Source organism: Gossypium hirsutum, chromosome A11 (genome assembly GCF_007990345.1).
Source record: "Gossypium hirsutum isolate 1008001.06 chromosome A11, Gossypium_hirsutum_v2.1, whole genome shotgun sequence".
Taxonomy (NCBI): Eukaryota; Viridiplantae; Streptophyta; class Magnoliopsida; order Malvales; family Malvaceae; genus Gossypium; species Gossypium hirsutum.
In genome coordinates, this window is record NC_053434.1 from 47099642 (window position 1) to 47118713 (window position 19072).

General features: G+C 28.9%; 1 protein-coding gene and 1 long non-coding RNA gene across 3 annotated transcripts; both read left to right on the plus strand.

Annotated features, from left to right (window-relative positions):
• Positions 1-9914: 9914 nt before the first annotated feature.
• LOC107898573 (uncharacterized) lies at positions 9915-12154 on the plus strand. The gene is made up of 2 exons (XR_001684450.2): positions 9915-10365; positions 10496-12154. It is a non-coding gene; the product is annotated as an uncharacterized lncRNA (long non-coding RNA).
• Positions 12155-14667: 2513 nt separating this feature from the next.
• LOC107898581 (annexin D2) lies at positions 14668-17359 on the plus strand. Of its 2 annotated transcripts, none has more exons than XM_016824087.2 (5): positions 14668-15025; positions 15718-15863; positions 16056-16274; positions 16369-16581; positions 16874-17359. In XM_016824087.2, exons 1-5 carry the CDS (start codon positions 14950-14952, stop codon positions 17168-17170), a joined length of 951 nt encoding a protein of 316 aa, XP_016679576.1. In that variant the 5' UTR covers positions 14668-14949; the 3' UTR covers positions 17171-17359. The 2 variants fall into 2 exon arrangements, with proteins under 2 accessions (XP_016679576.1, XP_040937836.1); XM_041081902.1 differs by lacking the exon at positions 14668-15025 and adding an exon at positions 15071-15637.
• Positions 17360-19072: the final 1713 nt, after the last annotated feature.

A 19072-nucleotide genomic window follows, 5' to 3' on the forward strand; every position in this document is an offset into this window, starting at 1 on the left:
TTTAATAAATCAAATGTTTTATTAAAATGATTAGCCTCAAGGTAATTCGATTCCACCTCAAAAAAGGGTCGATGGTGACTCCATACCTTGTTTTAAAGTCGATCCTCGTTTTCCAAAATAAAAAAGGTTTCGACAATTATAGTTTTAATATAACGGTGGGAACAAATCATAATAGCACTAGGTAAAGGTAATACTCTGATTTACTAAAATTAATTGATTTGGGATATGACTAGTATTAATTCCAATTATTGATTTTAATTAATCAGAAGATTTTGTTTAAAAAAAGTCAAGTTATGTTAATTAAGATGACCATCACATAAATACTCTTTTGAATATAGGTCGAGAGAATGGTAAATAATTATATTATTTTATGTGATTAATAGGGGAGTTGGAATTAAAGTTTTTATTTTTTACGATAGTAAAAATGAAATTTTATCATTTTAATAATCTATATCTTTATAACTTTTAAAAAATTAAATTAAATTTGTATCATTTTGAGGGCTAAAATAAAATTTTATAAATTATAAAGGGACTTAAATGAAAATTTTCCATACCTTAATGTTATAGTTCTTAAGATTTATAATTTATTTTAAAGGAAATAGAGTTGTCAATATTTTTACTCCATTTACCATCTTAATTCGTTATAAAGTAAAGACAATCAGTATTTTTTTTCCTTTTACTAAATAAACCAACCAATCATTTTCTACCAAAATAAACAATTTCATAGGAATAAGTTAGAATCATTGAAAATAAACACATCTTTGATTTTTAGGTTAAGAATTGACAAATATGTAACCTTCACAAATTGCTATACTATATAAATATACACCATTTCCTCAAATTGAATATATTTAATAGTTTTACATTCTTGTTTTCTACATAAATGCTATTATTATGCTCTAATTTTTAATCAACCTATATAAATTAAACCCTCTCAATTCCTTCCCCTATAAAATAAAATATTATTTTTAAATGACTAACTTTTAGATAAGTATTTTTTTTAAACAAATCTCATTATAAGTTCTGATCATATCTATCTTTTTTGACACAATACCTAGAACTGCCCCTAACCCCTCCCCAACTCATAAATAGGAGGATAATGTGTTTCAACACACTTGGACCCACATTCTCTTGCATTGACAACAATATCCATACCAATCGAGTTAAGACTTAGAAGTAATTCCACAGGCTTGAACTCAGCTTTGATTAGATGAGTCCAAAGTATCTTAGCTCAAGAAAATTAGTAGTTTTTGCGGTACATTCCAAGATAACAAAATCGAATTGTGGATTACTTGGCTAAACAAGACTTGATCGGAAAAGATGATTTGCAGGTGTTTGAAGTCCTCCCCAAAGAGGTTTGCACTTTTTTTGAGATAGATAAGTCTAAGGGTGGTTTTAATTTTCAGAATGTTACTATGTAATTAGTTAGGTATTATTTTATTATCACCCAAAAAAAATCAAAATCAAGTTTAATTATTTAATCTATAATTCACTAAATTTATTTTTTATTCTTATACTAAAACTAGGTTTTTTTTTCTTGTATGCATTAACTATATTATTATAAATTGATATAAATTTTATAACATTTCATAAATAATATTTTTGAAAATGTAAAAATAATTAATTTTATAATTAATATAAATTAAGACCAAAAAATTAATATTTAAAATAAATAAATATTACTCTCAATTAAGATTTTAGCAGTACTCTTAAAAAAGAGCTAAGATATAATTTAAAAATTAAAAGAGGAAAAAAAAAGCTATGTAAATTAAGTTATTAAATAAAAAATTGCATAAAGAAAAATTGTATAAAAAATACGCTCGTTCAAAAAGAACAAAAAATGCAATTGGTAACTCAATCTATATGATTTCAATAACTTCTTTCTCATTTATTTATTAAAGAAACTAATATTTGATATATATTATAAATGAAATTCAGTTTTTAATAATTATAAAAATGAGCGTAAAATTTAAATTTTCTAACATTGGATATTAAAAATCATATATAAGAATTTAATATTAACAAAAAAATTAAATTGGACTAAGTGTGTACATATTTATATTTTTAATTTATAACTAAATCAAATATAGTAAAAATTATTAATATATATAATTCTTGTTATATTAATGTGTATTTAATATTGATATATTTTTATAAAAAAATTAGACTGAAATAAATTTTTTTTTAACTTTAGTTAATAAAAACACATGACAAGTAATTAACTTGCTAAATGGCAGTTTTTTAATTGTGCCTTCTTAATTCTAACTTTAAATTGTTATAGTGTATATATATATATTAGTTTTTTTTATCCGTGTGATGTATGAGTTGATTATATGTATTAATTAAAATATATTATATGAAATTAGTACAAAATTTATAACATTTCATAAATAATATTATTAAAAATTAAAAATGATATAAATATGTAATTTTTGTAATGATGCTAATTTAAATTATATTCAATATAAAATAAGACTAAAACGTTGAATTTTAAAATAAACATTTGATGTTACTCCAAATTATAATTTAGCTTTACTCTTAAAAAAAACTAGAATTTAATTTAAAGATTAAAAAAGAAAAATATTATGTAATGTATTTATAATTAGTATTTCTTTAGTATAAGTTATGTGTATTTATAAATATTTGTCTTTATGTTGTTCTCCAAGTAGTATTTATGAAAAAATAATCTTGATATAATAATTTAATCGTATAAAAAATAAGTAGTTTGAAATGCTTCAAAAATAATGAGGGCGTAAAGCATAATAATTTGAAATTAAAGACTGAATTTGTAAAGAAGTGTGGAAATGATGTTTGGGTATATAACTAATGCCAAGAAAAGAAACGGAACTTGTATTTCTTTAGTCTTTTGAGTAATGTATTTATACAACACGTGATCATATTAATCCACTTACAACTGACTTAACTAATTCCAACTGCTACTAACTAATTTAACTAACAACAGTCTTTAGTATTCCATAATATTCACCCATCGTCGAGCTTCCTTAACAAGACAAATGTTGGACTTGGTGACTTTGTTATTCAAACTGTTGGAAAATATGTAATTTTTGAAAAATTTGAGGCATATCCTTGATTGATAAAAGTAGAAAGTTGAATCATAAAATTATGGTTTTATATTCTATTCCATGAGACATTTACAACGGTATATCATTCTCTCAAAATGGTTGAGTGATGAATGAGAAATTAATGCTCAAAGTAAGTTACTTGTGAGTTGTTGAGAAAAAGAAAAGCTTAGATCCCACATTGGTTAAATACCAAGTGTGAGATGTGTATATATATGATAGCCCACTTAAAAATTAATTAAATAATTAAATTTGAAATCTTGCCTTGTATGTAGGGGTGTAGGTTCAAATTTATTGAGGTTGGGGGTGCACCGTGTATAATCTGGGTGATGCGAAATGTCTGGACCAATCGGGCTCAAAAAAAGCCTGTGAATATTTTAGCCTCATACATATTGGTTTGATTCAAATTGATATAAAGGCTCTTTTAATGCATAATTTTTCATGTAAATTTTCAAAATTCCACCATATTGAATGCCTATAAAAGCCTAAAGAATTCTTTGGGATACTCACATCAAACTTATTTGCTCTCGAAAATTCTTCTTTTTCTCTCCATATTTTTCAAACGTTTCTGTGGTAGAAGAAGGCAATGTTTGTTCGTTGATCACTACAGAGGTGTTACTGTATTGATCATCTTGTTATTGTATTCTGGGAGATAGCCGACCAACGTTTCTCCAAGTACCATAGGAGTGGTAGAATTTGTCTTAAGGAAATTGTGTAAAATAGGCCTCAACATCTAGTAAAACTCAAATCTTTGATTTGATTTTTAGTTTTCAAAATCTTATTGTTTTTTTTTCTTATCTAATATTTTAAATATAAATATTTATTTTATTTTATATAAATATTTGTTTATTTTTATTTATATATTTGTTCGTTAACGTTTTTTTTCCAACAACTTTGTTATTCAAACTTACTAACAACACTCGGGCCATATCTGAACTTACAAAAAAATGGTATGGATAAAGGCTTGGTGAGTATGTAAGCCACTTGATATTGTCTTGGAACATAGAAGCCACTTGATATTGTCTTGGAACATAGTCAACTACCAATTCGTCGGCTGCAACCTTTTCCCTGAAAAAGAACAAATCTAGTTCAACATACTTGAACTTACAATGTTGTACAGGATTTGCAAATAGTACAACTGCTCCTAAGCTATCACACCAAATAGTAGACTGTCGAACAAGAGGAACATGTAAAACAACTAATAAAGACTCAAGCTAAATGAGCTTAGCTGTAACCTGAGCTAAGCCCCAAAACTCAACTTTTGTAGTGGAATGAGAAACAACCTACTATTTATTGGAACCCTATGCAACAGGATTTCCTCCTAAAAACACACAGAATCCAGTTGTAGATCTTCGATCATCCAAATATGTGCCCCAGTTAGGATCGGAGTAGCCTACTAAGAGACACAGGGTGTAGCTTTGAAGATTATGCCATAATCAAGAGTTTCTTGTAAATATCTCAAGATCCTTTTAACAGTGTTGAAATATTGGTCCAACGGCTTACGCATAAATTGACACACTTTGTTAACAACAAAAGCAACATCAAGTCGAGTAACAAAATATATAAAAGAGCACCAACAATGCTACGATAATAAGAATCATCCTCAATTGGATCCCACATTGAGTTAACAAGTTGCAAGTAGTAACCATAGGAGTAGGAGAGGCTTTTGGACGCTCCATGTTACATTTTGTTAGCAAGTCCATGGCATACTTCCTTTGGTTTAAAAATAAACCAGACGAGCTATAAGAAACCTTAATGCCGAGATAGTATACAATTTCTCTAAATTTTTCAATGAGAACTGCTGATCCAAAGACTTAACAAAAACATCCACTTTAGCTGACTGATTTCTAATGACAATGATGGCATCTACATACACAAGTATATACAAGATTAATGCACCAAAAACTTTGATAAACAACGAAGTCAACTTTAGAGAGAACAAAGCCAGTGTTCTCTAGATACTTTTTGAGTTTGTGAAACCAAGCTCTAGGAGCTTGTTTGAGGCTATATAGAGCCTCCTTTAGTTTGCAAACCAAAGGTTGACTATCACCATGAGTTTCAAAACTAAGAGGTTGACTCATATAGATTTCTTCATGAAGATCACCATTTAGAAAAGCGTTGTTGATATCGACTTGCCTAAGCTGCCATCCATAAGTGACTTCAAGAGTGAGTATAACCCTAATAGTAGTAGGTTTGACTACAGGGCTAAACGTTTCTTGGAAATCAATTTCAGCCTCTTGAAGATATCCTTTAACCACCAACCTCCCCTTGTATTTGGCAATGGTGCCATCGACATTTTTCTTGAGCTTGAAGATCCACTTACACCCAATTGCTCTTCTGTTGGAGGGTAACAGAACTAGTTTCTGAGTGTTGTTCTACAAAAAAGCATCATACTCCTGTTGGGCAGCCTTAGTCCATTCAGGACTAGCAAAGGCTTTCTCAATGGTTCATGGTTCCTAACCAAACAAACCAGCTGATAAGACTTTTGGTTTGAAAATTCCATTTTTGGATTGGGTGACCATGGGATGAAAATTAGATATAAGATAATAATCAAGTTAAATAGTCCCAACTTCCTTACCAGGGTCAAAAACATCAGTCTTAAGTCTAAAAGCATCAGCTGGCAATGTAGCAAATTTTAAGGAAACATACTCAATTCTGGAACAATCAATATCAAGTTCCACATGACGCTTATTCTTTGTAGATGATAGTGAAGAAGTGTCACGAGCAGATAAGGGTGGAGTTGTCTTAGAAGAAATAGAGCCTTGAGGTTGAGAAACAAGAATAGGAATAGATGCTTGCTGAAAAGGTTGAAAAGATGACCCTCGATCACAACTTGAGTGTTGAGAAAATGAAACCTATTTTTAAGCAATTGGAAAATAACTTTCATCAAATATCACATGTCTAGAAATAAAAATTCTACCTAATTCATCAAGGCACTTATAGCCTTTGTAAATAGCACTATGACCAAGGAAGACACAAGGCTTAGACCCAAATTGAAGCTTGTTTTTTTTATAAGGCCTTAGACCAGGATAGCAGCAACACTCAAAAGTCCTTAGATGCAAATACTCATGTTTGGCCTTGTAGAGTAGCTCATGTGGTGTAACACCCCAAAAATTTTAAATTTATAAAATTTACATAAACTAGATCCTAGTATTATTGGTTAAGAGTTTAGTAAAATCTCTAGAGAACCAAGGTTCAAATCCCACCTTTTTCACTTTTCCTTTTTATTTTTTCTATACTTAAGGAACCAAGGTTAAAATAGCTTATGTATTATTTTTGGTAAAATATGGTCATAGAGTGCGTATTAGCTCAATGGCCAAGCTTTATCATTTCTATCCCTTTGAGTTGAGGTTCAAGTCACATTGGTTTTAGTTTTTTTTCTTGATTTCGGCCAAAAAGGGTTAATTACCAAACAACCCTTATTTTTTCCAAAGTCCAACTAATAAACCACTTCTTAGCATAATTAGGATTTCCTATTTGATTCTAACCCAAATTGGAATCCTCATTCTCCCTATTTCTTCTCAATTTTCTCTACAGCCCCTCTTTTGTAAAATTCTCTCAAAGTTCTTGCTGGAAATTTAATTTTTGAATCTTAACTTTGCAGTCAAGTCTAAATCGGATCGTTTATCATCAATCATTGAGTTTCGTGCCAACAACTTTTAAATTTCTATCAAGATTGGTAATTTTTTATCGTTTCTCAATAACTAGATCTCATCAATTCTGGTATAGTTTTTATAAGGTTAATATTTAGTACATTGGTAATATATTTTTTATTTCACAAGCAAAATTATCACGGTGTCTCTTTCTTTAAATTTTACTATATCCTTATAAGACATTTGTCAACCCCTGATTTCACTTGTGGAGTCTAAAAACTCCACTAACTATATTGAATAATATACTTTTTTGAACACCATTAATTTATTATAAAAAATTTATAATATGATGATAATTTAGATATTAATTTAAATACTAAAAAAAACAAATATAAGTTTAAAGTGACTTAGGCTAAAAAATTTTAAAAGGATGAGACTAATGGGATGAATATTACAAATTTTAAACACAAAAATAAAAGAAAAATAAGTAGTTAGAGTATCTAATAAATCAAATAAATTGCAAAATAAAAAGTCAAAATCATTTACCGATAAAATATTAAAATGTTAATTTTAGTTGTTCAATTTTATTTGCTTCAAAACTGAAAACTCCTCAAAGAGTTAAGACATTCTTGTGGTTGCTTGTTCGGAATAAGATCTTAACAAATGCAGAACGAGTACGATGAGGTATGTTTTTCTCTCTTTTTTGTGAATAGTGTGGCAAGTCGCATGAGTCTGCCCTTCATGCTGTGAGAGATTGTGATTTTGCTCAATTGGTATGGAAGCATGTATTGTCGAGGAATGTGTGGAGTGTCTTTTTTAATTTTAATATTGGGGAATGGGTACACTGCAATATCTTGAATAAAGGGATGCTTAATGTTGATAGTGGTGAATGGTTGACCCTTTTCTCAATAGTGACTTGGTCCATTTGGAAAAATCGCAATGACTTTATTTTCAAAAGTGCTAGTAGAAGTAGTCATGATCTCATTGCATCGGCTCTTGCCTGGACGAAGTCGTGTGGTCTCGGCACTAAGATATCTTATCTTGCTTACTCTTCTAAAATTGAACAAAGGTGGCAACGCCCTGAGTTAGGATGGGTCAAGATTAATGTTGACGGCTCTGTTTCGATTAATAACTCCAAAGCAGGGATCGGAGGTGCTGTACGAGACTCGAATGGGAAGTGGCTGACGGGCTTTAATATGGTAACAAGGATGGATGAAATCTTCAGGATCGAGGCACGAGCGGTGATTGAGGGGATGAAGCTGGCTTGGGTGGAAGGCTATAAACAGGCTGAGATTAGTTGTGATAATGCGATGCTTATGGATACTATTTGTAATGGGTTTGCATCTATTAGTAACATTACAGAAGTCCGGTTAATTCATGAATGGTGTAAGAAGGATTGGAAAGTAAAGTTTGGGCATGTGTGGCGAGGAAGTAATAAGGTTGCTAATAGTCTGGCAAAGGCTGCAACAGGGAAGTTTAATCAGATAGTAATGTTTCCAGGTCCACCAAAGTATGTAATAAGGCTGCTTGAAGAGGATAGTCAAGATCACTTATATGGGAGGAACTCGTGTGTTGTCCATTCCTAGATATTAGGAGTGTGTTCTCTTTACCAAATTTTTTTTATTTGCTTCATAACTTAAATGTTAGTATCAGTGGTTCAAATTTATTTTTTTAAACTTTAAATAGAATTAATATATATTTTAACTCTGAATTTGGTAATTTAATATAAATTTTTAAATTTTTTTGATTTCACATGCATAATGAATGAAGATAGAAAGTTGTTCAAAATTCATTTGTTTAGGTTTATTTCAAAAGCACATTTTTAGTAAAGTTATATATTTTTATAATTTCAAAAAATAAGTATAATATTATTTTGTAAAAAATTGCATCTACTTTTAGATTTTTTTTATTTTTAAGATTTTTCTCTCAAATTTTTACACTATTATATATATAAGCTTTAATATTTTAAAATTATTTTTTATAAATATTATATTTTTATAGGTTATAAAATAATTATAGTTTAGATTTTTATAATTTTTTTATAAATTATAAAAACTATAAAAAAATAAAAATTAAAGAAATTTTTTCTAAAAACATAAAAAAATGAAAAAAAATCTTTAAGTTTCTAAAAATACATTGTATTTCTTTTCTAAAAAAATATTTTTATATTATTTTCTTGGAGTTATAAAAAATAATAGAAAATTACTAAAAAATATAATAAATTAATGTCTAGATTCTTTTATTTTTAGGCAAATGGTTGTCTAAATTCATTAGATTCTTTTATTTACTATCAATACAAAAGTAAACAATAGCAATTAGGTATCTAAAAAAAATATCAAGAGCAAGAAAAAATGTAGTATAAGAAAGAAACTTATGGTGCAAGAAAAAAATTAAAAGGAAAGAAATAAACTTGAAACGTGATTCATTGTCCTTGAGACAATAATAGGGGTGTTCATTCGGTTAACCGACCAGTTAACCGACCCGAAATTACTATAACCGAATTAACCGACCTTCCAAAAATTTTAACCGTTAACCGAACTGACTTTTTTTAAAAAAAATTTAACCGAACCGAAATTTTTTCGGTTAATAAGGTCGGTTAACCGAATTAACTGAAAATTATGTATTTTTTTATTTTTGGTTAAAAATTACCCGAATTACCCGAATTACCCGAATTAACCGAATTAACCGAATTAACCGAATTACCGAAAAATACCCGAATTTTTTTTATTTTTTATTTTTAAAATTTAAAAAATTTATAAATTATTAAAGTAAATTGGGTTTTAGACTTTAGTAAATTGGGTTGTCTTTTAGTTTTAGTTTTATTGGATTGGGTAATTGGGTAAACTTTAGTTTTAGTTTTATTGGGTTGGGTAATTGAGTTTGGGTTGGGTTGGATAATTTTATTTATTAATTTTTTCGGTTAACCGAAAATTTTCGGTTAACCGACCGGTTTCGAACCGAATTAACCGTTAACCGAAAAATCATAGAAAAATTAACCGACCCCCGACCGAAAAAATTCGGTTAACCGACCGATTAACCGAATTCGGTCGGTTAACCGAATTTTTCGGTTTTACCCGAATTATGCACACCCCTAGACAACAAGTCTTAAATTTTGTTCCTAGGATACAACAAGTCTTAAAAAAAAACATAAAATAGTGAAAATAATATTATTGAGTTTATATATAGGTACATTGTGTTTTTCATTAAAGAATATGTCACTTGGTGCCACGAGTTAAAATTTTCCACAAAATTACAACTTTTGAGAAAAGATAATGCTTATTCTTTTCTTTTCTGTTTTTAAGTTATAATTATTCAAATAAATCTATTTATAAAAAATAAAAAAATAAATTATTTGCACCACCAAATTTAAAGACCCATATTTTGGATTTATACATGTATACATAAAAGCCGAATTAATAAGGTGATTTATCTAGTGGGTTAGGCATCCAACCCAATTATCTAAGGGTGCATTTGTTTGCAAGGATTTGAATTTCCGAAAAATATTTTTCTGATTTTATGGTTGCTTGAAATTAAATTACATGATTAAAAGATTTTCCAAAACACGGTAAATTATATGAGTTTTTTAGGGAAAATGTCTTACAGATTTTTAATCGGTAAGACATTTTTTGGAAAATCTTCCTCCACTCTCACCATTCGCTCTTCATCCGTTCTGTAAGATTTTCCAAAAAATGGTAAGATTTTCTCATTCTTCCGTTCTTCATCCAGTTCCCTTCTTCATCCATTTTGTAAAAGTTATTTTGTTTAAGAATCTTTTTCTTCTTCCTTTTTTTATGTTTTTTTAAGTTGTAATTATGTTTACAGATTGGCTCATCCAGGAGGACCTATTTAAGTACTCTTTTATTCATCCCTTCATCTGTTCAGTAAGATTGGCTGTCAATAATGCTTAAAGCTACTGTCTTTCAAAGTACTCTTTTATTCATTTCTTTTTCTTCTCTACTTTTGATCTGTTTAAGTTTTCTTTAATATGATTTTTTTTTGAATTTTTGCTTAATTTTGCATTACAGACCTGATCTAGTTCATAGAAAAATTATTTGTGTGCTAAAATTTGACCCTTTTTTTTTAGCTAGTTTGTCAAATGAACTCTAATGCTCTGTTTGTTTCTGGGTTTTGCATTATTAAGCTTTTTTTTTATGCTTTATTAAAATGAATGTGCTGTTCAGAATAAAAAAATGTTAATTATTGATAATAGTTGTTAAGAATGCTCAATTTTAAGTATGAAATTGCTGCACTGAATCTACTTAAATTTGTCAAGGAGATGAACTACTACTGGTTGAAATAATGGGGAATTATGGGAGGTTAAATGCCAAACATTGGTTTCTGTCCAAATGCTGAAATTTTAGTATTTAATTTCCCTGTTTAAAGATGTTTTAAACTTGCTAAAAATGCAACAATTGCATATGCTATTTACTTAATTAAATAAATGGTAGCGAGTTCTTTACATTTTCTTCCTTGGTTGTTTTGTTGGATCTTTATGCTGGTATGAGTGATGGAATTTTGATGAAATTTCTAGCTGTTGAAAGATCTGTTGATTTAATATACCGCCTTATGGTTGTTTATTGTTGTTCAAAGCATGATGAAATAAACGTGTCAGGTGTTGCTTAATATATTAGAAAAGATATGGGTTTCATTGATATTGTGTTTCAATGGTCTCTTGAAGATATATTCAACGATAATCTTTATAAGGATCAGATGGGTTTGCCTTGTTCTCCATCATAATCATCATCATCACCCTTGAATCTTTGGTTTTCTTTTTTTGTTAGATCTTATTTATGGGTTTTCTTTGCAGCTTTTGGAATATCCATTTTTATGGAAGTTGAAAATGATTGCTCTTATACTTAAAAATAATTGTGGCAGTAAACTGGAATAAACTTTCTTTGTGTGTGTGTGTTGCAGCCCTGGCCCATTTTTCATTCTATATTGTGAACGTCTTGCTTTTAGCTGGTCATTGGTAGATAGTTACGTAAGTAGTGAATCGTGTATAAGACTTGTGAAATTTTTGCTAACAAGGGAATTAGGAACTAATAGCAGCTAAAACACAATAACTTGTTATTTTCTTGCTATCAAACTCTTTTAAAATATCGTCAGTCATTTTACTCCTTTAGCAGCCTATTATTGCCAAAGCCAAAATCTGCTCGTAAAAACAAAGCAGCAGTTGATTAGCTCCCTTTTCCCTCGCTTGCATCATGTTCCCCATTTATATATACCAAATTTTGACTGCAATTCATGAGGCCTCCATTGCTAGTTCTTCTTCGAGGGGTTTATACAGATACAAGAAAAGGACAAGAAGAAAAAAAAATGAAGTCTATTGATACAATAGTTTCTCTTGTTGTAGTTAATTTGAACTATATATATATGTATGTAATTTGTGTAATATATTGTTCCACTTTTGACCCATTTTTCATTTTAGGGTGGTAATCGTTGAACCAGTTCTATTTTTTATATGTTTTAAACAATTTAACATTTTACTCTCCAATCATCGTGTTACTCTCCAAACTTTGGTTGATTTCAATTTATGACAGTCAATATTCTAGCTTAATAATTAAGTATTATTATATATTTAATTTGATTTATTTATTTATAAATAAATCATTGCAATATATGTAAAAATAATTTAAAATATAAATTTATTAATTAATAATGTAAAAATAGCTTTTCCAGAAAATATTTTTAGGAAATTTACCAAACAACAGAAAATATTTTACACAGATTCATCCAAACACCAGAAAAATAAATCATTTTCAGAAAAGTAAATCATTTTCCAGAAATCATTTTTCGAAAAATATTTTACTAGCAAACAAACGGAGCCTAAGTTATAAATAATTTTCTATTTAAATTCTTTATACTTTATATATGCTTAGAGTATAAGATTACTAATATTACAAGATACTATCATCAACTTGGTTAACAATTTCAAGTTGATTTAAGTAAAGGAAATTGAATATTTTTACTTAAAATATAAAAAAAATAACATTTTCCAGAAGAAAATGAAAAAAAAGTGGGTAAGTTGAAGGATTAAAATATAATTAATCCATTTAATTAATAACTAAAAAGAAAAAGGGTTTCAGCTACCAGAACCAGTTGTCCTGTTTGTAGATGATGTAGCACATGGGCCACGCTGCTAACCATTTCACAAATGACTAATGGAGGGGAGTAAGTATAGGAAGATGAAGTAGCAAAGGAATAATAATATTTAAAATACATGAGCTGATCCCCATCTTCGATTTTTAGTATTGTATAAAAAAAATAATATGTTAATAAAATGTTTATTATTACACCAAACATTCGATTGACGAATAAGTGTACTGTATCTAGCATCTAAATTAGGATTTCATTCAAATCATTCAATTAAAATTCTAATATTTATGTGATTTAAACATCAAAGTTTTATTTTACTAAAAATAATAATATATTGATATATTATTTTATAAATTTTAATCATTATACAATTCACGAAATTAAAATTTTCCCATTTTCATTTAATATAAAAGATTTATATTATATTTTTTAAATTTTATTTGTAGAATTAAAAAAATAATGATATTTTTAAAGGTTAAAATATGTCATAAGTTCTTGTGTTTTTTATAAGTTTAGAATTTAATCATTATACTTTTATTTCTAAGAATTTAGTCTTTTTACTTTTTAGATTTCAAAATTTAAGATAATTGTTAAAATTATTTAAATTCATTACAACGTCATTCTTTTAATTATATTGCTACAAAGTGATTTTTTTTAATTTTAAAATGTCATCAACAAATTTAACCAAAATAATTTAACAATGTTAATATTAGACCTTAATTTTGAAAATTGAAAAATAAAAAGACTAATTTTTAAATTGATTCTTAAACACAAATCCGGATGTTGACTAACATTTTTCTTTTATTTTTATTAAAGACAATAAATGCGTTGGGTAAATTATTAAAATAATCATTTTTATTTCTCTCATGTTATATTTTAGTTATTTATATTTGAAATATTATATTTTAGTCATTTACGTTATTGTGTTGTAACATTTTAGTCATCGAGCATTAATTTCCGTTAACAGTGTAACAATAAGCTGAGGTGGCACATTAAATTATCATTTGAAACGAAAATTTTAGGTTAAATTATACAATTGGTCTTTATATTTTTTCCGTTTTGAGCAATTTAATTTTTTTCCTTTTATGTTAAAGGAGATGAAGAATGGAGGAAAATAGAAGGAGAAGCAGAAGAGAATGAAAAATAAAAAACATAAAATAATTTTTTGTGCTCAAAAACAAAAAAAATATATGGGAATCAATTGTTTAATTTAACTTAAAATTTTTGTTTGAAATGATGATTTAAAGTGCCACATCAGCTTACCGTTACACCGTTAATGATAATTAACGGTTTAGTGTCTAAAATGTTACAACACGTTAATGTAAATGACTAAAACGTAACATTTTAAATATAAATAATAAAAATATAATTTAAAGAAACAAAAATAACTGTTTTAATAGTTTACTTAATAAGTTAATTATTCTTATATAGTGAGTTGTATAGAAATGTTTAGAATTTTAAAGAGTTTAATCTATGATCTAGTTTTTAAAATATTTTAATTAAATTTTAAAAATATTAATATTACAAAAATTCCCTTTCATTAAGTTTGTCATTTAATATCATCTTAAACTCAACATGGAGCATACATATGATAAAATTGTTAGCAAGTATATACCTATTAGATGAATAATTTAGAATTTACATGTTAAAGAAAAAATAGCTCTCTTAAATTTTGTTGATGTTGTCTACTTTAATATATTAGATTCATGCTATTCATGTGATGGGTACATATACTTTACAATTTAACTCAAACGTATTTTAAGTATGTTTGACATTATATTCGAATTGCTATTAAACACCTAAATTGAGGATTAGATTGAAATATTTTAAAATTTAGAATTTAAATGAAGTTTGGTGACGATTACATTATCAGATGTGAACGTTTGAAAACGTGAGCAGTTTGGCTTTAACACCCAACAATCCTCCAACACGTCTACTGTTTTATGATCACAGGTAAGAACCATCGCTCTATTACAATAATATCTTGTTCTGTCGTTACGTATTATTGCCTCAAAAGTGATGAAAGTTGAAAAGAATGGCGGAAATTTCCATGTGATTAGTACTTTATTTTTTGCCAATAAAATTATTTTCTATGCACTATATAAAGTACCTTAGCCAATTTTCCTCATCACCATCGTCTGCTATTCTTCACAAAAAAGAAAAGAAAAAATACAGTGAAAATGGCAACCCTTAAGGTTCCAGCTCATGTACCTGCCCCTTCTGAGGATGCTGAGCAACTTCGTAAAGCTTTTGAAGGTCTTTCTTTATCTTTTCTAAAATGGATATTTGATCCGTCTCTCTTTTTTTTTCTTTTAAAAAGTGAAGATGCTCCCTTTTACTTGATTTGTTGTTGTTGACCTGATACATTGTTTTGGATCATGGGTTTTATTTACTTTGACTGATCGGCTCTCTTCTTTCCTGGTTTCATCTTTCATGTTTTGTTATCTGTCTTTTGTGTTATGATTTCTGGAAGTAGGTGATGTGATTTGATGAGACTAAAGGGTTTTTTTTTTCTTCTTATTCAAAGGGATCTTTTTTTTTTTAAAAAAATTCTAAGAATGAAATTTGACTGAACTCTGATAATGTATTTTCTGATCTGATCTGATAACTGTTGTTTTCTTAAACTGACTGTATTTTATCACCATCTCTGCACTTTGAATGACCATTGTAATTTTGGGATTACATGGGAAGGGGATTGTTGAACCAAACATTTCTGAATGAATTTTGGCTTGATTTGAAGTAAGGTTAGAAGGGTACTTGGGACTTGGATTATATTCCTAGTTTCATCAGATTCACCTTTGCGAAACAAATCATTGGGATCTTGTATAGTAATCTAGCTTTTGTTTGCTGCAAGACCATCATTTATGGGTATGAAATAATGTTTAGATTTGTGCTATTTTGGGTGTAAAAATTGATTACTCACATTAATTTTTGCTGGTGTTTTGCAGGATGGGGTACAAATGAGCAATTGATTATCGACATATTGGCTCACAGGAATGCAGCTCAGCGCAATTTGATTCGTAAAACTTATCGTGAAGCTTATGGGGAAGATCTCCTTAAGTCTTTGGATGAGGAACTTTCAAGTGACTTTGAGGTGAGGTTTTGACTTTCATTTTTCTTAATCTGGTTGATGATATCACAACATTTTACATGGCCGAGTTATCTAATATGGAATAAGTATGATGATGTTTGGCTTTGGCGTGCAGTCTTTGTAGTTCACTAGAAAGTGAGATGAGTATGATTATTTTGACTTGGGTACTTTTGTTCCCCTTTTGAAACTCGACAGCGAGCTGTGGTGCTGTTTACTTTGGACCCTGCAGAGCGTGATGCATTTCTGGCTCATGAAGCTACAAAGAGGTTCACATCAAGCCATTGGGTTCTCATGGAAATTGCTTGCACTAGGTCTTCACATGAACTGTTCAATGTGAGGAAGGCGTATCACGATCTTTACAAGAAATCCCTTGAAGAAGATGTTGCACACCATACCAAGGGAGGCTACCGCAAGGTTCGGTCTTAAGTTTCTTTGCCATGTGCAATTCGGGTTTTTCCCCCCTTTTATTTTTTTCTTTGACATGTTAACTGATTAAATGCTGGTGCAGCTTTTGGATCCACTTGTTAGTGCATTCCGATACCAGGGAGAGGAGGTGAACATGACACTGGCAAGGTCGGAGGCAAAGATACTTCGAGAGAAGATCTCAGACAAGCAGTACAGTGATGAGGAGGTCATCAGGATTGTAACAACACGGAGTAAGGCACAGTTAAATGCTACTCTGAATCATTACAATACTGCATTTGGGAATGCTATCAACAAGGTATATATTTTGGTTTTCTTCTGAAATTGCATTAAAGTTTAAATTTGTATCATTTATCAGCCTCCTTGCAATAATGTGAAGACAGGGTTGTTCATCATATCCTTTTAACCCCATAACAGTGGCAGTAAAGGAAACTCCGAAGGAAGACTCTTTTTAACAAGTAGCTGAGCATAAGCAGATGCCATGGTCTAATTCAATGTCACTATGTATTGGCAGAATAGAGTTGCAAGTTGCAGAGTACAATTATATGGCATATATTAATTCAAACCGATAATGAATTACTGGTTTGCAGGATTTGAAGGCCGACCCCGAAGACGAATTCCTGAAATTGCTGAGAGCTGCAATCAAGTGCCTGACTGTGCCTGAGAAATATTTTGAGAAGGTGCTACGTCAAGCAATCAATAAGCTGGGAACAGATGAATGGGCTCTTACTAGAGTGGTCGCCACTCGGGCGGAGGTAGACATGGTACGTATTAAGGAGGAATATCAGCGAAGAAACAGTGTGACCCTGGAAAAAGCGATTGCTGGAGATACCTCTGGAGACTATGAGAAAATGCTGCTTGCGTTGATTGGAGCTGGAGACGTCTGAGCTGCTTTCCTATGTTGAGTTGTTGGTATGAAAATTTAATTTGCAATTTGAGGTGTGAGTTATGTTTGTTTGGTTGTGGGTTGTGTGAACATGGCTTTTGTATGCCGCTGCTTCCGTGTTAGAACGTTCAAGATGATGTGTTTGTAGATATATTTCCCAATAATACGAGAGTTAGGTATTGCTGCGGTACTTGATTAGTATCAGATATGTTAATGTCGAGTTAGTCGAACTAATTTTTAAAAAAAAGAAAAAGAAAAAGAAAAAGGGATAAAGTGAGCACTTCAAGGAAAAAGAAAAAGATGTGTTATGGTAATAATTTAGGATGGTTGTCAAACGTTACATGATGCGATTTTTGAAGCATGAACACGGATACGGACAATTGAAAATTTTTTTATGTATAAATATATAATAATTTTTATTATAAATAAATGGGTGTTTAAAAATAATAATAAATAATAAAATACTAAGTAATTATAATAATATATTATTTTATTATTCTATTTTAAGGTAAATTAAATTTTATTCTAAGATTTACCTTATTTAAATAAAATAACTTTAATAAATAAAATAGTATGGTCTATCAATTAATGCTCTGGGTTGAGTTGATTATTTGTTTATATCAAATTATAGAATAAAATTTTAAAAATTAAAATATATTCTAAGTAAGATTCTCAGAACTGGACCGGTAGTCGAATTGGTAAGGCTACTTATTCATATGGTTCAATTGAATAAATCATTAAAAAATATTTTAAAAACAAAAAGGTAGTTCAATAAGCTTTTAAGCTTGGTTCAATTGGCCCATACTAGTTTGCGGGTCAATTGGTTTAATGCCACTCTTTAGATTGATACTCAATCGGTTCAAACAACCATGACTTTAAGTATTCATACTTCGTACAATTGTAATTTAGGCATCCTATTTTTATTTTTAAAAATTTAGTTCCTCTAATTTTTAAAATTTTAAATTTACTTTCAAATTATATATAATCACATAACATTTTATTGAAAAGTTAATGGTATTAATTATTTGAAATAATTAATTATATTATAAAAATATTAAATTAATTAATAACAATATGAGAATATAAATACAAAATTATGTTAGAAATTAAAGTACAATGATAACTGAAAAATTAACAATTTTTGTAAAATGTAACGAAAAAGGTAGCATGGTGAATGTGTACCATGTGTCAGCATGAGGAAGATTTTTGGATCTTATAGGTATAGATTATAGGCCCATAAATCACACCATATTTATGATTTTTTCCTACCCTATATTCTATTTCCCCTTGGCTCTTTGGTCTGTCTTTCTCTTTTTTAATTTTTGCTCTTCTTCCTACAACCTTAACCGTTGATTTTAGAGTTAATCTTGGATGGATGCCATTAACTTTAAAAGTCATTGAGATTTGATTTAAAAAAAAATGAATTTAAAGATGTATTTATTAGAAGAATTAATCCAAAAGATTTAGAGACTTGATCTTAATTAATAAAGTTAGTTTCAGACAATGAATATTTAATTCATTTGTGTTTATACTACTAGATTGGAAGAGCCTACTTTGTATTTGTTGAATAAGATAAGAGAACAACTTTTGAGAGTTTTTTTTTTTTTTTTTGAGGGGAGTTTCAGTTTTCAGATATCCTCTTTAAGCTTTAGTAATTATGAACATCTAAATTTCTTTACTTGTGTTAAATGACTTGGAGATGGTGAATTCTTATAGAATATGATTGTTTTTAGACGAGTGATCTACAAGGATTATATCTGTTATATATTACTAGAATACGTCTATTTGTTATGGCTAATGAAATCAAATTAAAATTTTAATTAAACATAATATTTCAATTATTTTTTATGGACTTCTTAATCTACCCTTAACCTCCAAGCCCCCAACTAATTATACTTGTATA